Below are 20179 nucleotides of genomic sequence, written 5' to 3'. Positions count from 1 at the left end.
TTAACGGCACCGCGTGACCCGGAAGTGCCCGCGTGGACTTCCGCGCAGGGAAAAAAAAAAAAAGATGGCGAGATACAGCGCATTTAGGGCGGGGCAATGAGGCAGGCACTCCCAGGGACGAATCCGATTAACCTAACCAACCAGTGCCAGGAAGGGAAAGAAAGTGTGGGGAAAGGGTGGAAACCTTAGGGAACCAGTGTTCCCGGAACGTGGGGTAGCCTGAGAGTTTCAGTTCCCTGAGCTACAGAGACTCGAGTCCGGCGGAAGCGGCTTGAGAGGCGGCCGGAAGTAGATCGCGACGGCGTGGAGTTCGTGCTGAGGCGGCTGAGGGGTGGAGAAAGTGCTGGGACTGTAGCCCTGAGGCCCGGTGGGCTGTGGGCAAGTGAGTGGGACGCGAGCAGGGGCGCTGGCGACGCCCGGAGCCTCTCGCTCCCTCAGGGTGGGTGCCGGGCGGGGCTCCCCGCAGGCCCCCCCAGCATGCGCGGGGTTTCGGGATGATCTTCCCGGCCGCCCGCCGCGCTCTCTGGCGGCTGCCGCGTCCCGGAGGCCGCGCGTTATCCCGTGCCGCCATGGAAGTGGCCTTCCGAGGGGTGCGGAAAGTCCTGTGTGTGGCCGAGAAGAATGACGCGGCCAAGGGGATTGCCGACTTGCTGTCCAACAGTCGCATGAGGCGGGTAAGAGGACGCCTTCCCGAGCGGGGCCCTGGGACGGGCGCCCGGAATAGAGGTGGAGGCAGCTTGGCCCATTCCCAACTGCACTGTCCCCCGCCCGGGCTCTCCTCGGCCTGATGGGCATTAAAAAGTGCGGTTAAGACGTTTCACTTATTTGCTTGACAGCCTTGGATACCCCCTGCCCACAGTAATGCGTCCCAAACTTGTCTGATCTTCGGAATCCCCAGGGACAACCTGGTGTAGGATGTCCCGGGATAGCTGCCTTTTTTTTCTTTGCAGGTTTTTGTGTGTGTGTGTGTGTGTGTGAAATGTAACAGATATACAAAAAAGCAATACATTTCCAAGTACCTTTTAACAAGTAGTTATAGAACAGATTTAAAACTTTGGTGTGGGTTACAGTTCTATGATTTTTTGTTTTTTCTTCTAGCTGCTAGCAAAGACACTGGAGACCAACAGATTAATATGATTATTCAGTCATACTCACTTGTTAAATCCTATCTTCTCTGTTACACTCCCTCTTCTTTTAAAATAACGTATATACGTGCCATGCTGGAGACCCGGATCGACTCCCGGAGCCTGCCATGCCAAAAAAAAAAAAAAGAAAGAAGAATAACGTATACGTAAAAGCAATACATTTCAAAGCACATCGCAACAGTTAGTTGTAGAACAGATTTAAGAGTTTGGAATAGGTTTCACTTCCACAGCTGCTCTAAGGTACTGGAGGCTAAAGAAATATCAGCATAAAGATTCCGCAGTGATGCTCATTTGTAAAACGTGACCTTCTCTGTTATAACTCCATCATCACCTTTGATCTTTCTCCCTCTCTTTAGGGGTGTTTGGGTTGTGCCCATTCTAACTTTCTCATGTTGGAAGGGATCAATAATATGGAGTAGGGAGATGGAACTATCTGATGTTCTGGAGAGGCTGGGCCCTACAGGTTTCAGTACTTATCTGGACCATGGACCCGTCTGGAGGTTGTAGGTTTCTGAAAAGTTACTCTAGAGCTGAAACCCTTGTGGAATCTTATCTATTTCCCTAGGTGTTCTTTAGGATTGGCTGGAATGGTCCTGGCCGGGGTTTGGCAGGTTATGACACATAGCAAGGTCTACCTGAAGCATGTATTAGAGTGACCTCCAGAGTAGCCTCTCGACTCTGTTTGAACTCTCTCAGGCACTGTTATCTTATTTGTTCCACTTTTTCCCTCCTTTTGGTCAGGGTGGCCTTGTTGATCCCACGGTGCCAGGACCAGATTCATTCCTGGGAGTCATGTCTCACACCTCCAGAAGACTTTCACCCTGGATGTCATGTTCCACATATGGGAAGGGCAGTGATTTCACTTGCAGAGTTGGGCTTAGAGAGAGTGAGGCCACATCTGAACAACAACAGGGATCCTCCAGAAGTAACTCTTAGGCATGCCTGTAGGTAGGCTGAGCTCCGCTACCTGCATAAGCCTCACAAGAGTAAGCCTCAAGATCAAGGGCTTGGCCTATTGATTTGGGTGCCCCTAAAGTTTGAGACAGTATCCAGGGTTTCCCCAGTGGTAAAGTTTAATAGTTCCGTATTTTTCCTCCCATCCCTCAAGGGACTTTGCCAATACTTTTTGATCATCTGCTTAATATACTCTGGGATATCCAGGCATTACATTAAGCTATCCTGGTTGAAGGGCGCATTCTTATTCTGGGCTCCCCGTGTTTGGATTGTTTAAATGAACTATCCAGACAGGTTGAGTTAGATTATGTGCTACAGAAAATTTAGGTTCTGGACTTAAGATTTTCTTCCTTTGGTCTCAAAAAGTAGGTGAAGTTCTAAAATACAGGCAGAGTCTTCCTTACCCCTGTGTTCCGAACTACCTTAATCCTGACCTGATCAGCTACATTCTTATCTCTGAATACCAGGTTATGCATATATAAGACAGCCCCTCAAAAATCCAGAAATAACAATTACCACTCTGGACTAAATGTGACAGCTGTAAGAGGTTTTACACCGCAGTTTTCTTATAAGTATTTTCTAAATGAGATCATATAACATTTACTCTTTTGTTTCTGACTTATTTTCCCTCACCAAATATCCCACAGGTTCATTCACATTGTTGCATGCCTCACAACTTCATTCCTTTTTGTAGCACCATGTTCGTTCATATGTTTACACCATCGTTCACCAGTCTGCTTCTCAGTCAGTGCATCTTTCAGCCATCTCCATCTTTTCGGTCTCTTGTATAATGTCCAAAGTCAACGGTCCATCAACACTCTCAGTTTTAGATAATTTCATTGTTCCCAAGAGAAAGATAACCAATAAACACACCCTCACCAAATAGAAAATCTAAATCCTTCTTTAACTCTTGTCCCTCCCCCCATTATGTACCTAGGTGTTGCTGTGGCACTGTTGATGTTTTTCTGTTAAACACAGCCCATAGCGTGCAATAGCATTTTTCCCCCTGTCCCCTGATATTATACACTCTGTACAAGATTCATACCTTTGCAGTAGTTCATGCAAGAACTTATATTTCTGATGTTAATCAGTGGGACACATGGGTCTATACAACCCCTTTCAATCATGTTCACCTTCAATATGGTAATAATATTTGTAGACCCACTAGTGAACCGCCTTCGCTTCTATCTATTCCCTTACATTGGAGTTCAACCTCATTAGCTAACTGTTCACCCATCCCTAACTTCTATGTATCTCTAAGTTTCCTATATTCTGTATTATAAGCCTCTGATTTTTACCTTTACTGTGGTCATAAAAATGGAATCATTCATACAAAATCTGTCCTTTTGTATCTGGCTTATTTCATTCAGCATTATGTTCTCAAGACTCATCTGTCTTTCATGTGGTTCGGGACGTCATTTCATCATATTGCTAAATATTATTCCATTGTATGTATATACCACATTTTGTTAATCACTTGTCTGTTGGTGGACACTTGGATTGTTTCCATCTTTTGGTGATTGTGAATAGTGCTGCTGTGAACATTGGTGTACCAATCTCTGTGTCACTGATTTCAGCTCTTCTGGGTATTTTCTGAGCAGGAGTATTGCTGGGTCATAGGCAACGCGATATTTAGTTTTCTGAGGAACCGTCAGACTGTCTTCCCTAGGTGTCCCAATTTCTCCACATCCTCTCCAATATTTGTCATTTCCTGTTTGTTTAATAACAGCCATTCTTATAGGTGTGAGGTGGTATCTCATTGTAGTCTTGATCTACATTTTCCTTATAGCTAACAAGGATGAGCGTCTCTTCATGTGCTTTTGAGCCATCTGTATTTGCGCTTCCAAAAAATGCCTGTTCATAGGCATTTAGCCCATTTTATAATTGGGTTGTTTGTTCTTTCACTGTTGAATTGTATGATTTCTTTATGTATACAGGATATCAAACCTTTGTCCAATGTGTTTGGACAATTATTTTCTCCCATTGAAAATTGACTGTCTCTTCACCTTTTTGACAGTTTTTTCAAGGCACAAAAGCATGTGATTTTGAGGGGTTCCCAATTATCTATTTGTTCTTTTGTTGCTTGTACTTTGGATGTAAAATTTAGGAAACTGCCTCCTATTAGTAGGTCTTGAAAAATGCTTCCCTATATTTTCTTCTGGGAGCTTTATGGTACTGGTTCTTATATTTAGGTATTTGATCCAATTTGAGTTAATTTTTTTACAGGGTGTGAGGTAAGGATCCTCTTTCATTCTTCTGACTATTGATATCCAGTTCTCCTGTGCCCATTTATTGAAAAGACTGTTTTGTCCCAGTTCAGTGGATTTGGGGAGCTTGTGGAAGATCAATTGACCATAGATTTGGTGGTCTATTTCTGCACTCTCGATTTGATCCCATTGGTCAATACATCTGTCTTTGTGCCAGTACCACGCTATTTTGACCACTGTGGCTTTATAATAAGTTTTAAAATTGGGGAGTGTTAATCCTCCCACTTCTTTTTTAGGATGCTTTTAGCTATTTAGGGTCTCTTTCCCTTCCAGATGAATTTGAGAACTAGCTTTTCCAAGTCTTCAAAGTAGGTTGTTGGAATTTTGATTGGTACTGCATTGAATCTGTAAATCAGTTTGGGTCGAATTGACATCCTAACTACATTTAACATTCCTATCCATGAGCATGAAATGTCTTTCCACCTATATAGATTTTTTATTTCTTTTAGCAATGTTATGTGGTTCTCTGTGTACAAGTCCTTTACATCCCTAGTTAAGTTCATTCCTAGCTACTTGTTTCTTCTTAGTTGTTATTTTGAATGGAATTTTTTCCTTAATTGACTCCTTGGTTAGGTCATTGCTTGTGTATAGAAACATTACTGATTTTTGCACATTAATTTTATAACCTACCACCTTGCTGAATTTGTTCATTAGCTCAAGTAACTTTGTTGTAGATTTCTCAGAATTTTCTAAGTTTAGTATCTTGTCATCTGCAAATAATGGAAGTTTTACTTCTTCTTTTCCACTTTGTATGCCTTTTATTTCTTTGTCCTGCCTGATTGCTCTTGCTAGAACTTCTAGTACAATGTGAATAATAGTGGTGACTGTATTAATAGAGGGCATCCTTGTCTCATTCCCAATCTTAGGGGGAAAGCTTTCCGCCTCTCACCGTTGGGTATGATGCTGGCTTTGGGTTTTTAATATATGCCTTTTATCATGTTGAGGAGGTTACTTTTGTCTCCTACTCTTTGGAGTGTTTTTATCAGAAAAGGAGGTTGAATTTTGTCGAATGCTTTTTCAGCATCAATTGAGATGGTCATATGATTTTTCCCTTTTGATTTGTTAATATGCTGTATTACATTAACTGATTTTCTTGTGTCGACCCATCCTTGCATTCCTGATATAAACCCCACTTGGTCATGGTGTATAATTTTTTTCATGTACTGTTGGGTTCGATTTGCTAATATTTTGTTGAGGATTTTTGCATCTATGTTTATTAGGGAGATTGGTCTATAGTCTTCCTTTCTTGTAGCATCTTTACCCTGTTTTGGTATTAAAATGATGTTAGCTTCATAAAATCAGTTATTTAGTGTTTCTTTTTCCTCAAGTTTTTGGAAAAGTTTGAGGATTGGTGTTAGTTCTTTTTGGAATGTTTGATAAAATTCCCCTGTGAAGCCATCTGGCCCTGGGCTTTTCTTTGTAGGAAGGTGTTTGATGACTGATTGAATCTCATGTGATTGGTTTGTTCAAATCTTCTGTTTCTTCTTAGTCAGTGTAGCTTGTTTGTGTGTTTCCAGGAATTTGTTTCATTTAAGTTGTCTAGTTTGTTGGCATGCAGTTGTTCATAGTGTTCTCTTTACCAGGTTATGGAAACCCTGTGTATAAAGAATGACAACTCAGTGGCTTGAAACAACTTGGCACGTTCATAACCTGTGAGTAGCTGCAGTGGGAGATAGTTGGAGGACGTAGTGAGATAAGCAGGAGAGGCAGTTGAAGGCACATCATGGGGGCCATTTGTAGGTTTTGTGCGAATGTGTGCTGCAATTCACGTAACAGAATTTATCGTTTTTAAAGTATGCAATCTAATGCCATTTAATGTGTTCAGTGTTGTGCAGCCATCCCCACTGACCATTTCCAGAAGACATCATTATCCAAAAGGAAACCCTGTATCTATTAGACAGTTACCATTCCTCATTCTCCCCATCCCTATTTCCTGACAACCCCTAATTTTAGTTTCTATTTCCATGAATTTGCCTACACTGGATGTTTCGTTTAAATGGATCATATACATGTGAGATTTGTATCTTGGCTTTTTTCATTCACCAATAATGTTTTTGAGCATGTATCTGAACTTCCTTTTTGTAGCTGAATAATATATTCCCTTGTATGTATATCCCATGTTTTGTTAATCTATTCATCAACTGACGGACTCTTGGGTTGTTTCTACCTTTTGGCTATTATGGACAGAGCTGCGCTGAACATTCACGTACAAGATTTTTTGGATTTTTTGGGTTTTTTGCATGGGCAGGCACCAGGAATCGAACTGGGGTCTCCAGCATGGCAGGTAAGAACTCTGCCTGCTGTGCCACCGTGGCCCGCCCATGTACAAGTTTGTGTTTGAACATCTGTTTCTAGTTCTTTTGAGGATACAGAGGAGTGAAACTGCAGAGTCATATCGTAGCTATATGTGTAACTTATTGAGGAACCGCCAAATTGTTTTCCGCAGTGTTTGTACCATTTTAGCTTCCGCCAGCACTGCATGAGGGCCCTGTTTTCTCCACGTCCTAGCCAACATGTCCATTTCTTTTTCTAATAGCCATCATAGTGGCTCTGAAGTGGTATCTCATTGTGGTTTTGATTTGCATTTCTCAAGTGGCTAATGACATTAAGCATCTTTCCTTGTGCTTATTAGCCATTTCTTAGTATATCTTCTTTGGAAAAATGTCGGTATTCATGTCTTTTCCCCATTTTTAAATTGGGTTGTCTTTTGTTGTTCTGTTGTAAGAGTTCTTTTTATATTCTGAATTCTAGACGCTTATTAGATATATGATTTGCAGATATTTTCTCCCGTCCCTTAGGTTGCAGTTTCATTTTCTTGATAGTGTCTTCTGTGCACAAAAGTTTTTAATTTTGATTAAGTCCACCTTATCAATTTTTTCTTCTGTTGCTGGTGCTTTTGGGGTCATACCTAAGAACCCGTTACCAAATGCAAAGTCATGACGATTTACTTCTCTGTTTTCTTCTAAGAGTTTTACAGTTTTAAGCTGTTAAATTTAGGTATTTCACCCATTAGAGTTAATTTTTTGTGTCTGGTGCATGGGTCCAACTTCATTCTTTTATGTATGTATACCCATTTGCCTAGGACCAGTGGCTGAAGAGACTGTTCTTTTCGCCAGTTAATAGTGTTGATAGCCTTGTTCAGAATCAATTGACTAGAGATGTAAGGGTTTATTTTTGGTTTCTCAGTTCTTTTCCACTGATCAGTGTGTCTGTCCTTATGCCAGTACCACACTGTTTTGATTATTGTAGCTCTGTAATACGTTTTGAAATCAGGATAAAGATTGTTTAGCTATTGGTGCCCTTGCAGATTCCATGAGTTTTGTGTCATTTTCCATTTCTGAAAACAACAAAAAAAGCTGCTAGAATTTTGACAGGGATTGCGTTGAATTTGATGTCTCCTCATTTTCTGTAGTTGTTTTTAGCACTGACTTGTAGTTTTTCTGTGTGGAAGTCTTACACCGTCTTGGCTAAGTGTATTTTCTTTCTGGTGCTATGGTAAATAGAATTGTTTTCTTAATTTCCTTTTTGGGTTGGTCGTTGCTAAGGTGCAGATGTATCATTCATCTTGTGTGTTCATCTTGTGTTCTGCCACTTTGCTGAATTTGTTTATTGGCTCCAATAGTTATTTTGTGGATTCTTTAGGATTTCCTCTATAACGTCATGTCATTGTGATTAGAAATATTCACTTGGTTGTTTTTTTTTTTAATATTTTTATTGACACATCTTCACACATATGTATTCCATACATGGTGTAGAATCAGTGGCTCACAATACCATCACATAGTTGTGTATTCATCGCCATGATTATCTCTTAGAGCATTTGTATCACCCCAGAAGAAGAAATAAAAAGCAAAAAGAAAAAACTCATATATTCCATACCCCTTACCCCCTCTCACTGACCCCTAGGATTTCTATCTACTCAATTTATTTTACCCCTTACCTCCCCCCATTATTTGTTTATTTTTATCCATATTTTTTTATTTTTCTGTCCATACCCTGGATAAAAGGAGCATCAAACACAGTGTTTTCACAATCACTCAGTTACACTGTAAAAGTTATAACTTTATACAATCGTCTTCAAGAATCAAGGCTACTGGAATACAGTTCATCAGTTTCAGGTACTTACCTCTAGCCACTCCAATATACCGTAAACTAAAAAGGGATATCTATATAATGCATAAGAATAACCTCCAGGATAACCTCTTGACTCTGTTTGAAATCTCTCAGCCACTGAGACTTTATTTTGTCTCATTTCTCTCTTTCCCCTTTTGGTCAAGAAGGATTTCTCAGTCCTGTGATGCCAGGCCCCAGGAGTTCTGTCCCATGTTGTCAAGAACTTTTACAACCCTGGGAGTCATGTCCCACGGGGGAGGGCAGGAAGTTCACCTGCAGAGTTGGCTTAAAGAGAGAGGCTACATCTGAGTAACAAAAGAGGTTGTTTGGGGGTGACTCTTAGGCCTAATTTTAAGTAGGCCAAGCCTATCCTTAATAAGTTTCATAGGGGTGAACCCCAAGATTGAGGGCTCAGCCTTTTGACTTGGTTGTCCTCTCTGTTTGCAAGAATATCGCAGATTCCCTAGGTAGGAAAGTTTAATATTTCTTCCATTTTCCCCAGCTTCCAAGGGGACTTCGCAAGTACTTTTTTATTCATGACACAAATTTCTTTGAGATGTATCGTGTGAGAAAGAAAGTCGTACCTGAAAGAGAACAAACACTCATCCAATTGTGGAGAAGAAAAGAATTTATTCACAATCTTGCAAGAACGGGTGCTTAGCCGAAAAAAAGATGGCTGGCGCACTAAGCAGTAGAATACCACAAGTTTTATACCCTAAGCTTAGCGTGCAGGTCCCTCCCGTGTCTCTCCACTGATTGGATACTCAGTAGGGTACAGCTTATCTGAATACTCTAATTCAAATTTCCCACCGAAGGTTCCGACTTTTGATTACGCCTTACATTTCAGAGACCTTGGCCGTTACTTATTTAAACTTGTTTTTACCTATATTAAGGATTTGGCACCAATTCTAGGCTTGTGTCAGAGGCCCTTCCCTTTCCCTGCCTGCAAGACCAGTCTGAGCTGTTACGTCTTCTGTGAAAGCTAAACTTAATTTTATTCTTACATCAGGGCATCATAATAACCTGGACAAACGAACAAGATCTCACACCCTATTCACGATTCCTTGTAATTATGGTGTTCAAATAAACTGACCATACAAGTTAAATTAGATAATACTGTACCAAATATATAAATTTTCCACCAAATAAACATCTCTTTCTTTGGTCTCACACAGAAGTTGAAGTTTTAAAATGTAGACCATATCATCTTTTACCTCTGTATAGTTTTTTATTTTTTTTAATTTTTTAAATTTTTTTATTTTATTAATTAAAAAAAATTACAAGAAACAAACATTCCCAACACAACACTCAGCAATTCACAGTATCATCACATAGTTACATATTCATCATCATGATCATTTCCCAGAACATTAGCATCAATAAAGAAAAAGAAATAAAAAGACAACAGAAAAATATAACAAACAGAAAAAAAAAAATTTTACAGGCCATACCCCTTACTGTCCCTTTCATTGATCACTAGCATTTCAAACTAAATCTATTTTAACATTTGTTCCCCCTATTATTTATTTTTATTCCATATGTTCCTCTCATCTGTTGACAAGGTAGATAAAAGGAACATCAGACACAAGGTTTTCACAATCACACAGTCACATTGTGAAAGCTGTATCATTATACAATCATCATCAAGAAACATGGCTACTGGAACACAGCTCTATATTTTCAGGCAGGTCCCTCCAGCCTCTCCATTACATCTTGGATAACAAGGTGATACCTACTTAATGCATAAGAATAACCTCCAGGATAACCTCTCGACTCTGTTTGGAATCTCTCAGCCATTACACTTTGTCTCATTTCCCTCTTCCCCCTTTTGGTCGAGAAGGTTTTCTCAATCCCTTGATGCTGGGTCTCAGCTCATTCTAGAGTTTTTCTCAATCCTTGATGCTGAATCTCAGCTCATTCTGGGATTTCTGTCCCACGCTGCCAGGAAGGTCCACACCCCTGGTAGTCATGTCCCACGTAGACAGGGGGAGGGTGGTGAGTCTGCTTGCTGTGTTGGCTGGAGAGAGAGGCCACATCTGAGCAACAAAAGATGTTCTCTTGGGGGTGACTCTTAGGCTTAATTTTAAGTAGGCATGACCTATCCCCTGTCGGGTTAAGTTTCATATGAACAAACCCCAAGACTGGGGGCTCAGCCTATAGCTTTGGTTGTCCACACTGCTTGTGAGAATATCAAGAATTCAACTTGGGGAAGTTGAGTTTTCCCCTGTTCTCACCATTCCCTAAAGGGGACTTTGCAAATACTTTTCCACTTTACTGATCAAATCACTCTGGGGTTCATCAGGGCATCACCTGGACAAACCAACAAAATCTCATGTCCTATACAAAGTTCCATGTACTTAAGGTGTTCAATGAACTATCTACATAAGTTATATTAGGAGATGCACTAGTCAAAGTATAGATTTGTACCAAATAAACATTTTTTGCTTTAGTCTCACACATTAGTTGAAATTTTTAAATATTAAGTACCATCTATTTTCAGCATACTGCAGTAATGACATTCTTTTGTTCTTACTCATGCAAAAACATTTTTAAAATTTGTACATTTAGTCACTATCATTATATACTCTAGGCATTCCTAGATTACACCATCTCAATCTTTATCGTCTATCTTTCTTTATGATTTCATTTATGCCCCAACCCTCCTCCCTCTATCATTCTCGTATACAGCTTCATTCAGTGTTTTAACATAATTGTATTACAGTTAGGTAATATTGTGCTGTCCATTTCTGAGTTTTTATATTCAGTCCTGTTGCACAATCTGTATCCCTTCAGCTCCAATTACCCAATATCTTACCCTATTTCTATCTCCTGATGGTCTCTGTTACCAAGGAAATATTCCAAGATTATTCACTAATGCCAGTTCATATCAGTGAGACCATACAGTATTTGTCCTTTTGTTTCTGGCTAATCACACTCAGCATACTTTCCTTAAGGTCCATTCATGTTGTTATATACTTCATAACTTTATTCTGTCTTACAGCTGCGTAATATTCCATCTTATGTAAATGTCACAGTTTGTTTAGCCAACTGTCTGTTGATGGACATTTTGGCTGTTTCCATCTCTTGGTAATTGTTAATAATGCTGCTATAAACATTGGTGTGTAAATGTCCATTTGTGTCCTTGGCCTCGTGTCCTTTGAGTAGAGACAGCATATAGATGGGTCCTGTTTTTTTATCCATTCTGCCAGACTATGTCTTTTGATTGGAGAGTTTAATCCATTAACATTCAGTGTTATTACTGCATGGGTAGTACTTTCTTCTAGTATTTTGCCTTCTGGATTTTGTATGTCATATCTAATTTTCCTTCTTTTTACCTTTACTCATAGTCTTCCTTTCTACACTCTTCTCCACATCTCTCTCTTCTGTCTTCGTATCTGTCTCTAGTGTTCCCTTTAGTATTTCTTGCAGAGCTGGTCTCTTGGTCACAAATTCTCTCAGTGACTTTTTTTCTAAAAATGCTTTAATTTCTCCCTCATTTTTGAAGGACAGTTTTGCTGGATATAGAATTCTTGGTTGGCAGTTTCTCTCTTTTAATAATTTAAATATATTATCCCACTGTCTTCTCGCCTCCATGGTTTCTGCTGAGAGATCTGCGCATAGTCTTATTGGGCTCCCCTTGTATGTGATGGATTGCTTTTCTCTTGCTGCTTTCAAGATCCTCTCTTTCTCTTTGACCTCTGACATTCTGATTATTAAATGTCTTGGAGTATGTCTTTTTGGATCTATTCTCTTTGGGGTACGCTGCACTTCTTGGATCTGTAATTTTAAGTCTTTTGTAAGAGTTGGGAAATTTTCAGTGATAATTTCCTCCATTAGTTTTTCTCCTCCTTTTCCCTTCTCTTCTCCTTCTGGAACACCCACAACACGTATATTCGTGCGCTTCATATTGTCTTTCAATTCCCTGGGTCCTTGCTCATATTTTTCCATTTTTTTTCCTATAGTTTCTGTTTCTTGTTGGATTTCAGATGTTCTGTCCTCTGGTTCATTAATCCTATGTTCTGCCTCTCGAAATCTACCATTGTAGGTTTCCATTGTTTTTTTCATCTCTTCTACTGTGTCTTTCATTCCCATAAGTTCTGTGATTTGTTTTCTCAGACTTTCAGTTTCTTCTTTTTGTTCTTTCCTTGCCTTCTTTATATCCTCCCTCAATTCATTGATTTGGTTTTTGATGAGGTTTTCCATGTCTGATCTTACATTCTGAATTAATTGCTTCAGCTCCTGTATGGCATTTGAATTGTTGGTTTGTTCCTTTGACTGGGCCCTATCTTCAGCTTTCCTAGTGTGATTTGTTATTTTTTGCTGGCGTCTAGGCATTTAATTACCTTAATTAGTTTATTCTTGAGATTGCTTGCACTTCTTTTATCTAGGGTTTTCTTGCTGGATGAATTTGTTGTTTCTCTGTTCTTTGACATTCTGTTCAGCTTTATCTGGACCTTTAGCTTAAGTTTTGTTTAACAGAGGAGAATTTTTCAGTTCTTGTTTTCTTGTTTCTTGCCCTGTTTGTATGGTGCCTTCCCCCAACACACACTCAGGAGGGTCTACTTTGATATTATAGACCCCAGCCAGATTTTCCCAGACCAAACTGGCTTCCTATCAGGAGGAAAGAGTCACCTGCGTCGGTTTTCCCTGAGGGTGAGACCCAGCAGGTTGAAAGACTTTCCTGTGAAGTCTCTGGACTCTGTTTTTCTTATCCTGTCCCGTATGTGGCACTTGGCTGACTGCAGGTCCCACCAGCTTAAGATGATGCGCAGTACCTTTAACTTTGGCAGACTCTCCCTGCTGGGGGCGTGGTGGAGACAGAGGAGAGGTTGTAGGCTGGTTTTAATGGCTTCAAATTACCAAGCCCTGGTGTCTGAATTCCTTGATGGAGGGATTCCACCTGGATGGGGCTTCACCCTCCCCTGGGGAAGGCACAAGCTACAGATAAGCCCCCAAAAGAGCTCACTTCTGCCTATGCCTGGGGCAATTGCAGCCTGAAAAGCCCTGCTGCTGTATCCAGAGGCAGTCAAGCCTTTGTAGATACGAACCCACAAAAACCTCTGTTTCCTTCTTTTTTTTTTTCCCCCTTTTTCTGTCAGTCCTGCCCCCTGACAAAATCAGGTTCACCTAAGCTGGGGGCCTATTTTTAGTAGTCAGAGTTTGTTAATTAGTTCCACAATTGGCGTTTGATTGTGCCCAGTCCCTGCTGCTGGTAAAGTCCTTTCCTTTCCCCTTTGGGAAGCTGCCTGTGGGGGAGGGGTGCTGGCCGCCACAGCTTTGGGAACTCATGGTTCTGGGGGGCGCTCGCAGCTGGTCCAGCTGGTCCAGACTGGGGTATGCTGTGTGTCTGGTCACTATCGTGGCTCCAGGAGCTGTTCTGTACTGTTTCTGGTTATTTAGTAGTTGTTCTGGAGGACGAACTAAAATGCACACATTGCTAAGCCGCCATCTTGGCCCAGAACCGCTCTCTCTCTCCACCTCTGTATAGTTTTAAATAGAATTGGTTAAAAGGGGACATTCTTGTTCTTTATCTTAGGGGAAAAGCGTTCTTTCACTATTCAATATGATGCTAACTGAGAGTTTTTCATAAATGCCTTTATCGTGTTGAGGCAGTTCCCTTCTATTCCTAGTTTTCTGAGTGTTTTTATTACAAAAGGGTGCTAGTTTTTGTCACATGGCTATTCTTGGTCAATAGAGATAAGCTTCCTGGGTTCCCCTCCCCCCAGATTTTTAATTAGGGTACTGTCAGGATCATATTTGTGTTTTATAAAGTCACTCTCACAGTAGAGGATGTGAAGAGAGGAAGACTAGAGAAAAGGGAGACAGCCTTCACTTTTATCGATTCCCTTACAGTTAAGTTCAACCATGTTAGGTAACTGTTCACCCATCTCTAGCTTTTGTGTATCTCTAGGTCCCCTATATTCTCTATTATAAGCCTCTGATTTTACCTTTACCACAGTTTCATAGATTTTTAAAACATTTTTATTCTATAACCATATATATATATAATATAATGTTTCCCCTTTTAACCACATTAAGATACATATTTCAGTTCAATATATATACAATATACAATATAACACGATTCTATAACCTTATGACTTGTACCTGTCTCTATTACATATATACAATATAACGTTTCCCCTTTTAACCACATTAAGATACATATTTCAGTGCAGTTAATGATGTTCACAGTGTAGTGTGAACATGGTGGTGAATGGTAGTGAATCATTACGTCATTATCAAAACATTTTCGTGGTTCCAAATAGGTCTAGCTGCAAGTTTTTAAACCTATGTAATTGAGGAAGATAAGCAAGGGCTATAAGGATGAGTGTCGAAAGAACAAAGTGAGACTCTGCACACAATAGAGACAGGTACAAGTCATAAGGTTATAGGATCGCGTTTGGAGTTAGAGAACCCAGACCTTGTTATTATACTCCTCTGGCTCTTATAAGTCTAACATATAACACGAACCCTCACTCTCAGAAAGTAAACTTTTGGATCGGGAATACCAATAGCACTGTGAATTTTCTCCAGGTAAACCTCAGTCACTGTGCTACTGGTATTTTAAATTTTTTTTAAAAACCGGGTTCTTGAAGGCTAGGCCTTGGCTGCAGAACTACCACCCCACTGCATGACAAGTCCTCCTAGAGTTGCCACCTTTAATAACTTACCATTTAGGGTCTTCAACACACCTTAAAGTAACAGTCGTTAGCTGCTCTTCCTTAGGCTTAAAAATGAAGCCAACGAATTAGGAACTTATAGATAGATAGATAAGGTCAAAGATTCAAGTTAATGCAGAAAGGAAAATATCTCTTAGTCAAGATTTATTTCGATGCCTGGAAACATTCAGACTAATTAAAATGGTAATACTGTAATTTCTTAAAATATATGTAAATATGTATATTTTTCAGCTATTTTCTTAGTGGCTACCTTTGTAAATACAATGAACATTTTAAACTAATAACAGCCTAGTTCAGCTAGTTTGTATTCTACCCTGTACTCCTATATTTCTTCCTCCCTCCCCATTTATATCATCTCAAATTATATCTTTGTACATTATATTATGCCCATCAGTATAGATTTATAACTATTTTATACATTGCCTGTTAAGTCATACACGGGGTATAAAAGCAATTACAAACCAAAAGTACAATAATACAGGACTTTTTTTTTTTATCTCCTGATGGTCTCTGTTACCAACAAAATATTCCAAGTTATTCACTAATGTCAGTTCATATCAGTGAGACCATACAGTGTCCGCAGCCGTCTCGTTCGGCTTCTGATCCCCGGCCGGCGAAGGGAACAGGAGGGGAGAAAGAGACAGACGCAGGCAGACCAACTTAAGTGACAAACACGGGTTCGAGGCACGCAACGGTTGTGAGCACAGACCTTTACTGGAGTTAAGCTTGCATTCTCTGTTACAGGTTCCACGCGGGGCAAGATACCCCGCGGGGGAACAACCTCTATGCGGCCGTCAGGTACGGCTCCCTGTGGGTCGTCTCCACCCACCCTGTCCGGGTAACCTCTTATATACTGTGCCCAAACCCAATAGGTTAGTGCCACGTATACAGAGGTGATTGGAAGATAGGGTTGGTGGGCGCGTGCGTCATACGCGGAAACAGGATGCGGGCGCCATCTTGGCTCACTCGATGGGCGGGGGGAACTCTAGAGCAGGCTGCGGCGTGTCCACTAGGCCAGACCCGGGAGGCGGCTCTCCACAATACAGTATTTGTCCTTTAGTTTTTGGCTAGTCTCACTCAGCATAACGTTCTCAAGGTCCATTCATGTTGTTACATACTTCATAAGTTTATTCTGTCTTAAAGCTGCATAATATTCCATTATATGTATATATCACAGTTTGTTTAGCCACTCGTCTGTTGATGGACATTTTGGCTGTTTCCATCTCTTTGCAATTGTAAATAATGCTGCTATAAACATTGGTGTGCAAATGCCCATTTGTGTCTTTGTCCTTATGTCCTCTGAGTAGATACCTAACAATGGTATTGCTGGGTCATATGGCAATTCTATATTCAGCTTTTTGAGGAACTGCCAAACTGCGTTCCACAGCGGTTGCACCATTTGACATTCCCACCAACAGTGAATAAGTGCCTCTTTCTCCACATCCTCTCCAGCACTTGTCATTTTCTGTTTTGTTGATAATGTCCATTCTGGTGGGTGTGAGATGATATCTCATTGTGGTTTTGATTTGCATTTCTCTAATGGCCAGGGACATTGAGCATCTCTTCATGTGCCTTTTGGCCATTTGTATTTCCTCTTCTGAGAAGTGTCTGTTCAAGTCTTTTTCCCATTTTGTAATTGGATTTTATATTTAACTATGTAGTTACCTTTACCAACATGATTTATTTCTTCTTATGACTTCAAGTTACTGTCTGTTGTCCTTTTATTCTAGCATTTCTTATAGGCCCAGTCTTCTGGTAATGAAACTTTCAGCTTATGCTTATTTATAAATGTCTTAATTTTGCTTTCCTTATTATTATTATTTATTTATTTTTATATACTGCAATTTTATTTCAATTGCACAAACGAAGTTAGTGTGTAGGAAATTTAAATGAAACACTATGGTAAAAATAGCAAATAACTGAAAAAAAAAACAAAAAGGAAGTCCACCTAAAGCATGAGAATTCAGCATTCATAGTTTTGATTGATACTTGATGCTTGCAAATTTTTAAACAAACTTTTAAATCATGATGACTCTTCTGAAGAGATTTCAGCACCAGTACTAAGATTTGTACATTCAGTTTGTTTGCAGTTGACTTGTTAGCCGTTTGCAGTAGAGTCACAGATCAGATCACAGACCAGTGTTGAGGAAAGCAGTACCTCCTGTAATGAGAAAGGATCCCTTAACTGTACTCAGCTTAAGGCATCCAATGTAGAAAAGCACAAAAACCATCATGATGTTGTAGTTCCAAGGAAATATAAGGAAACTAACTAACTGACTTGTTTCTCATTTTAATTACTGAAATCTGTAATAATGATTTAACTGTTATATGACAGCAAATGTTTACAGTAATTCAGACTTCTTGGAAAAGACACATTTAGCAATCTGGGATAACACAAAATGATGGAAAATATAGCATGATTCAGTACTGGGGTTTTTTTTGTTTTTTTTTTTTTTGGTCATTTTACACAGACATCATCTTATTAGACCGAGGCACAAAACGTTTAGTGCATAAACCAGTTTCTTTTAAGATCTAGGATTTTGTTTTAGTCTTTCATCTTACTTTGGAGCACTATACTCAGTACCTTCATCTATCCTGTAGACTATTTAGCTTAACCAACAAAGTCAAAAGAGATTTCTGACCAGATTTATAGGGGGGATAAACATTCATATAATCAAAGTGTTTGCATAACCAAAAGTATATTAATGAAGATGAAAATGGTATTTCTTTTATAAAATAGAACTTTATAACCTTGCTGCATCTAATGCCTTTACTGGTATTCCTTGGCAATGAATAGTTGAAAGAAAAAGAACTGTATACTTGAATTATGATAGCTCATCCATCGCAGTTTAATCTTAGGAAGAAGTTTCTACAGAAACAGGAACTATTTTAACAAAGAAAAAAAATCTTATTCCAACCTCTTTGAAATGGTAATGGCTGTAAATCTGCAGCATTTAGAAAACAATGCTGTCAACAATCGTTTGTCTTATGAATGAAATGTTAAAGAAATCTAGAAAGCAGATGAAAATGAATTTGTTCCAAATTTTAGTAAGCTTCTTATGATCAAGTATTTAAAAGCACATATGGGGCGGGCCGCGGTGGCTCAGCGGGCAAGAGTGCTTGCCTGCCATGCCGGAGGACCCCGGTTCGATTCCCGGCCCCAGCCCATGTAAAAAACAAACAAACAAAACAAAATATAATAAAATAAGAAAATGTTTAAAAGATGTTTCCCTTTCTTCCTCCCTTCCTTCCTTCTATCCTTCCTTCCTTCTCTGTCTCCTTCCTTCTATCCTTCCTTCCTTCTCTGTCTTTCTTTAAAAAAAAAAAAAAAAAAAAAAAAAAAAGCACATATGGCACATAACAACTCAAGCATAAATCAAGATGGAGGGTGTAGAGAATTTTTGATATGCTAAATTTTCCAAAAAGCTCTCCTTGCAACATCTAGGATTTCTTCCCTATTTTAATCTTACTAGTTTCAGAGAAAAGGAAATGGAGTGAATTACCCATGGACACACTTCCCACCAGATAAAGTCTCACTTTATTTGTTTAAAGAAAATTACACAGAACTCCTCATTGGTCTCCCATTATCTCATTATTTCTGTGACCTTAATTGCTGCCAATGTTGTTATTTCTTGTATTTCCACTAGGAGCATGTACCTGAACACCTGTCCAACTGTAGGGACATCTAGGGAATAACTGCCCAATTCAGTGATCAAGCTCTTGAGTTCCAGAATAAGGTATACGTCACGTGACACTCAGAATCATGTTTCGGGTCATTAAAATTACTGAACTTAAAAAATACAAATAGCGGAAGACATGATTCTATTTTTTTTTAATTTTTTTATTTATATATTTTTTTATTAATTAAAAAAATTAACAGCAAGCAAAACATTAAGATATCATTCCATTCTACATATATAATCAGTAATTCTTAATATCATCACATAGTTGCATATTCATCATTTCTTAGAACATTTGCATCGATTTAGAAAAAAGAAATAAAGCGATAACAGAGAAAAAAAAGATTATACATACCATACCCCTTACCCCTCACTTTCATTTACCACCAGCATTTCAAACTAAATTTATTTTAACATTTGTTCCCCCTATTATTTATTTTTATTCCATATGTTCTACTCTTCTGTTGATATGGTAGATAAAAGGAGCATCAGACACAAGGTTTTCACATTCACAGAGTCACATTATGAAAGCTATATCATTGTTCAATCATCCTCAAGAAACATGGCTACTGGAACATTCCCTCCAGCCTCTCCACTACATCTTGAACAACTTAATGCATAAGAATGTCTACTTAATGCATAAGAATAACCTCCAGGATAACCTCTCGACTCTGTTTGGAATCTCTCAGCCATTGACACTTAGTCTCATTTCGCTTTTCCCCCTTTTGGTCAAGAAGGTTCTCTCAATCCCTTGATGTTAATTCTCAGCTCATTCTAGGGTTTTTCTCAGTCCCTTGATGCTGAGTCTCAGCTCATTCCAGGATCTTTGTCCCACGTTGCCAGGAAGGTCCACACTCCTGGGAGTCGTGTCCCATGCAGAGAGGGGGAGGGTGGTCAGACTGCTCGTAGTGTTGGCTGGAGGGAGAGACCACATCTGAGCAACAAACGAGGCTCTCTTGGGGGTGACTCTTAGGCCTAAATTTTAAGTAGACTTGACCTATCTTTTGTGGGGTTAAGTTTCATAGGAACAAACCCCAAGACTGGGGGCTCAGCCTATAGCTTTGGTTGTCCACACTGCTTGTGAAAATATCAAGAATTCAACTTGGGGAAGTTGAATTTCTCCCCGATCTCACCATTCCCCGAAGGGGGCTTGCAAATACTTTTCCAGTCACTGAACAAATCACTCTGGGATTCATCGGGGCATCACTCTGGACAAACCAACAAAATCTCATGAAGACATTTATCAATTAAAGTCACAAAATATTCCTCATCGTTATACATGCTGGTAACTGAGAAAAAAAGTTGGTATGGAAATTAGCTTTAAATAAAAAATTAAT

The 20179-nt window shown here is 39.6% G+C and overlaps 1 protein-coding gene across 2 annotated transcripts in view; it reads left to right on the top strand.

Moving 5' to 3' along the window:
* Nucleotides 1-20179, top strand: part of TOP3A (DNA topoisomerase III alpha) — a 61472-nt gene that overhangs the window by 602 nt on the left and 40691 nt on the right. The window contains exon 1 of one of the 2 annotated variants that reach the window (XM_077163419.1): nucleotides 21-674. The exons of the other annotated variant lie outside the window; for it this stretch is intronic. Coding sequence (XP_077019534.1) covers nucleotides 495-674 — 180 coding nt within the window. The 5' untranslated portion in view covers nucleotides 21-494. Of the gene's footprint in view, nucleotides 1-20; nucleotides 675-20179 lie in introns of those variants that run through there. 2 annotated transcript variants of the gene reach the window in all.

This window comes from Tamandua tetradactyla, chromosome 6 (genome assembly GCF_023851605.1).
Source record: "Tamandua tetradactyla isolate mTamTet1 chromosome 6, mTamTet1.pri, whole genome shotgun sequence".
NCBI classification, from domain to species: Eukaryota; Metazoa; Chordata; class Mammalia; order Pilosa; family Myrmecophagidae; genus Tamandua; species Tamandua tetradactyla.
Note: the sequence above shows the minus strand (reverse complement) of the source record. Positions and strands in the feature narration are given on the sequence as shown.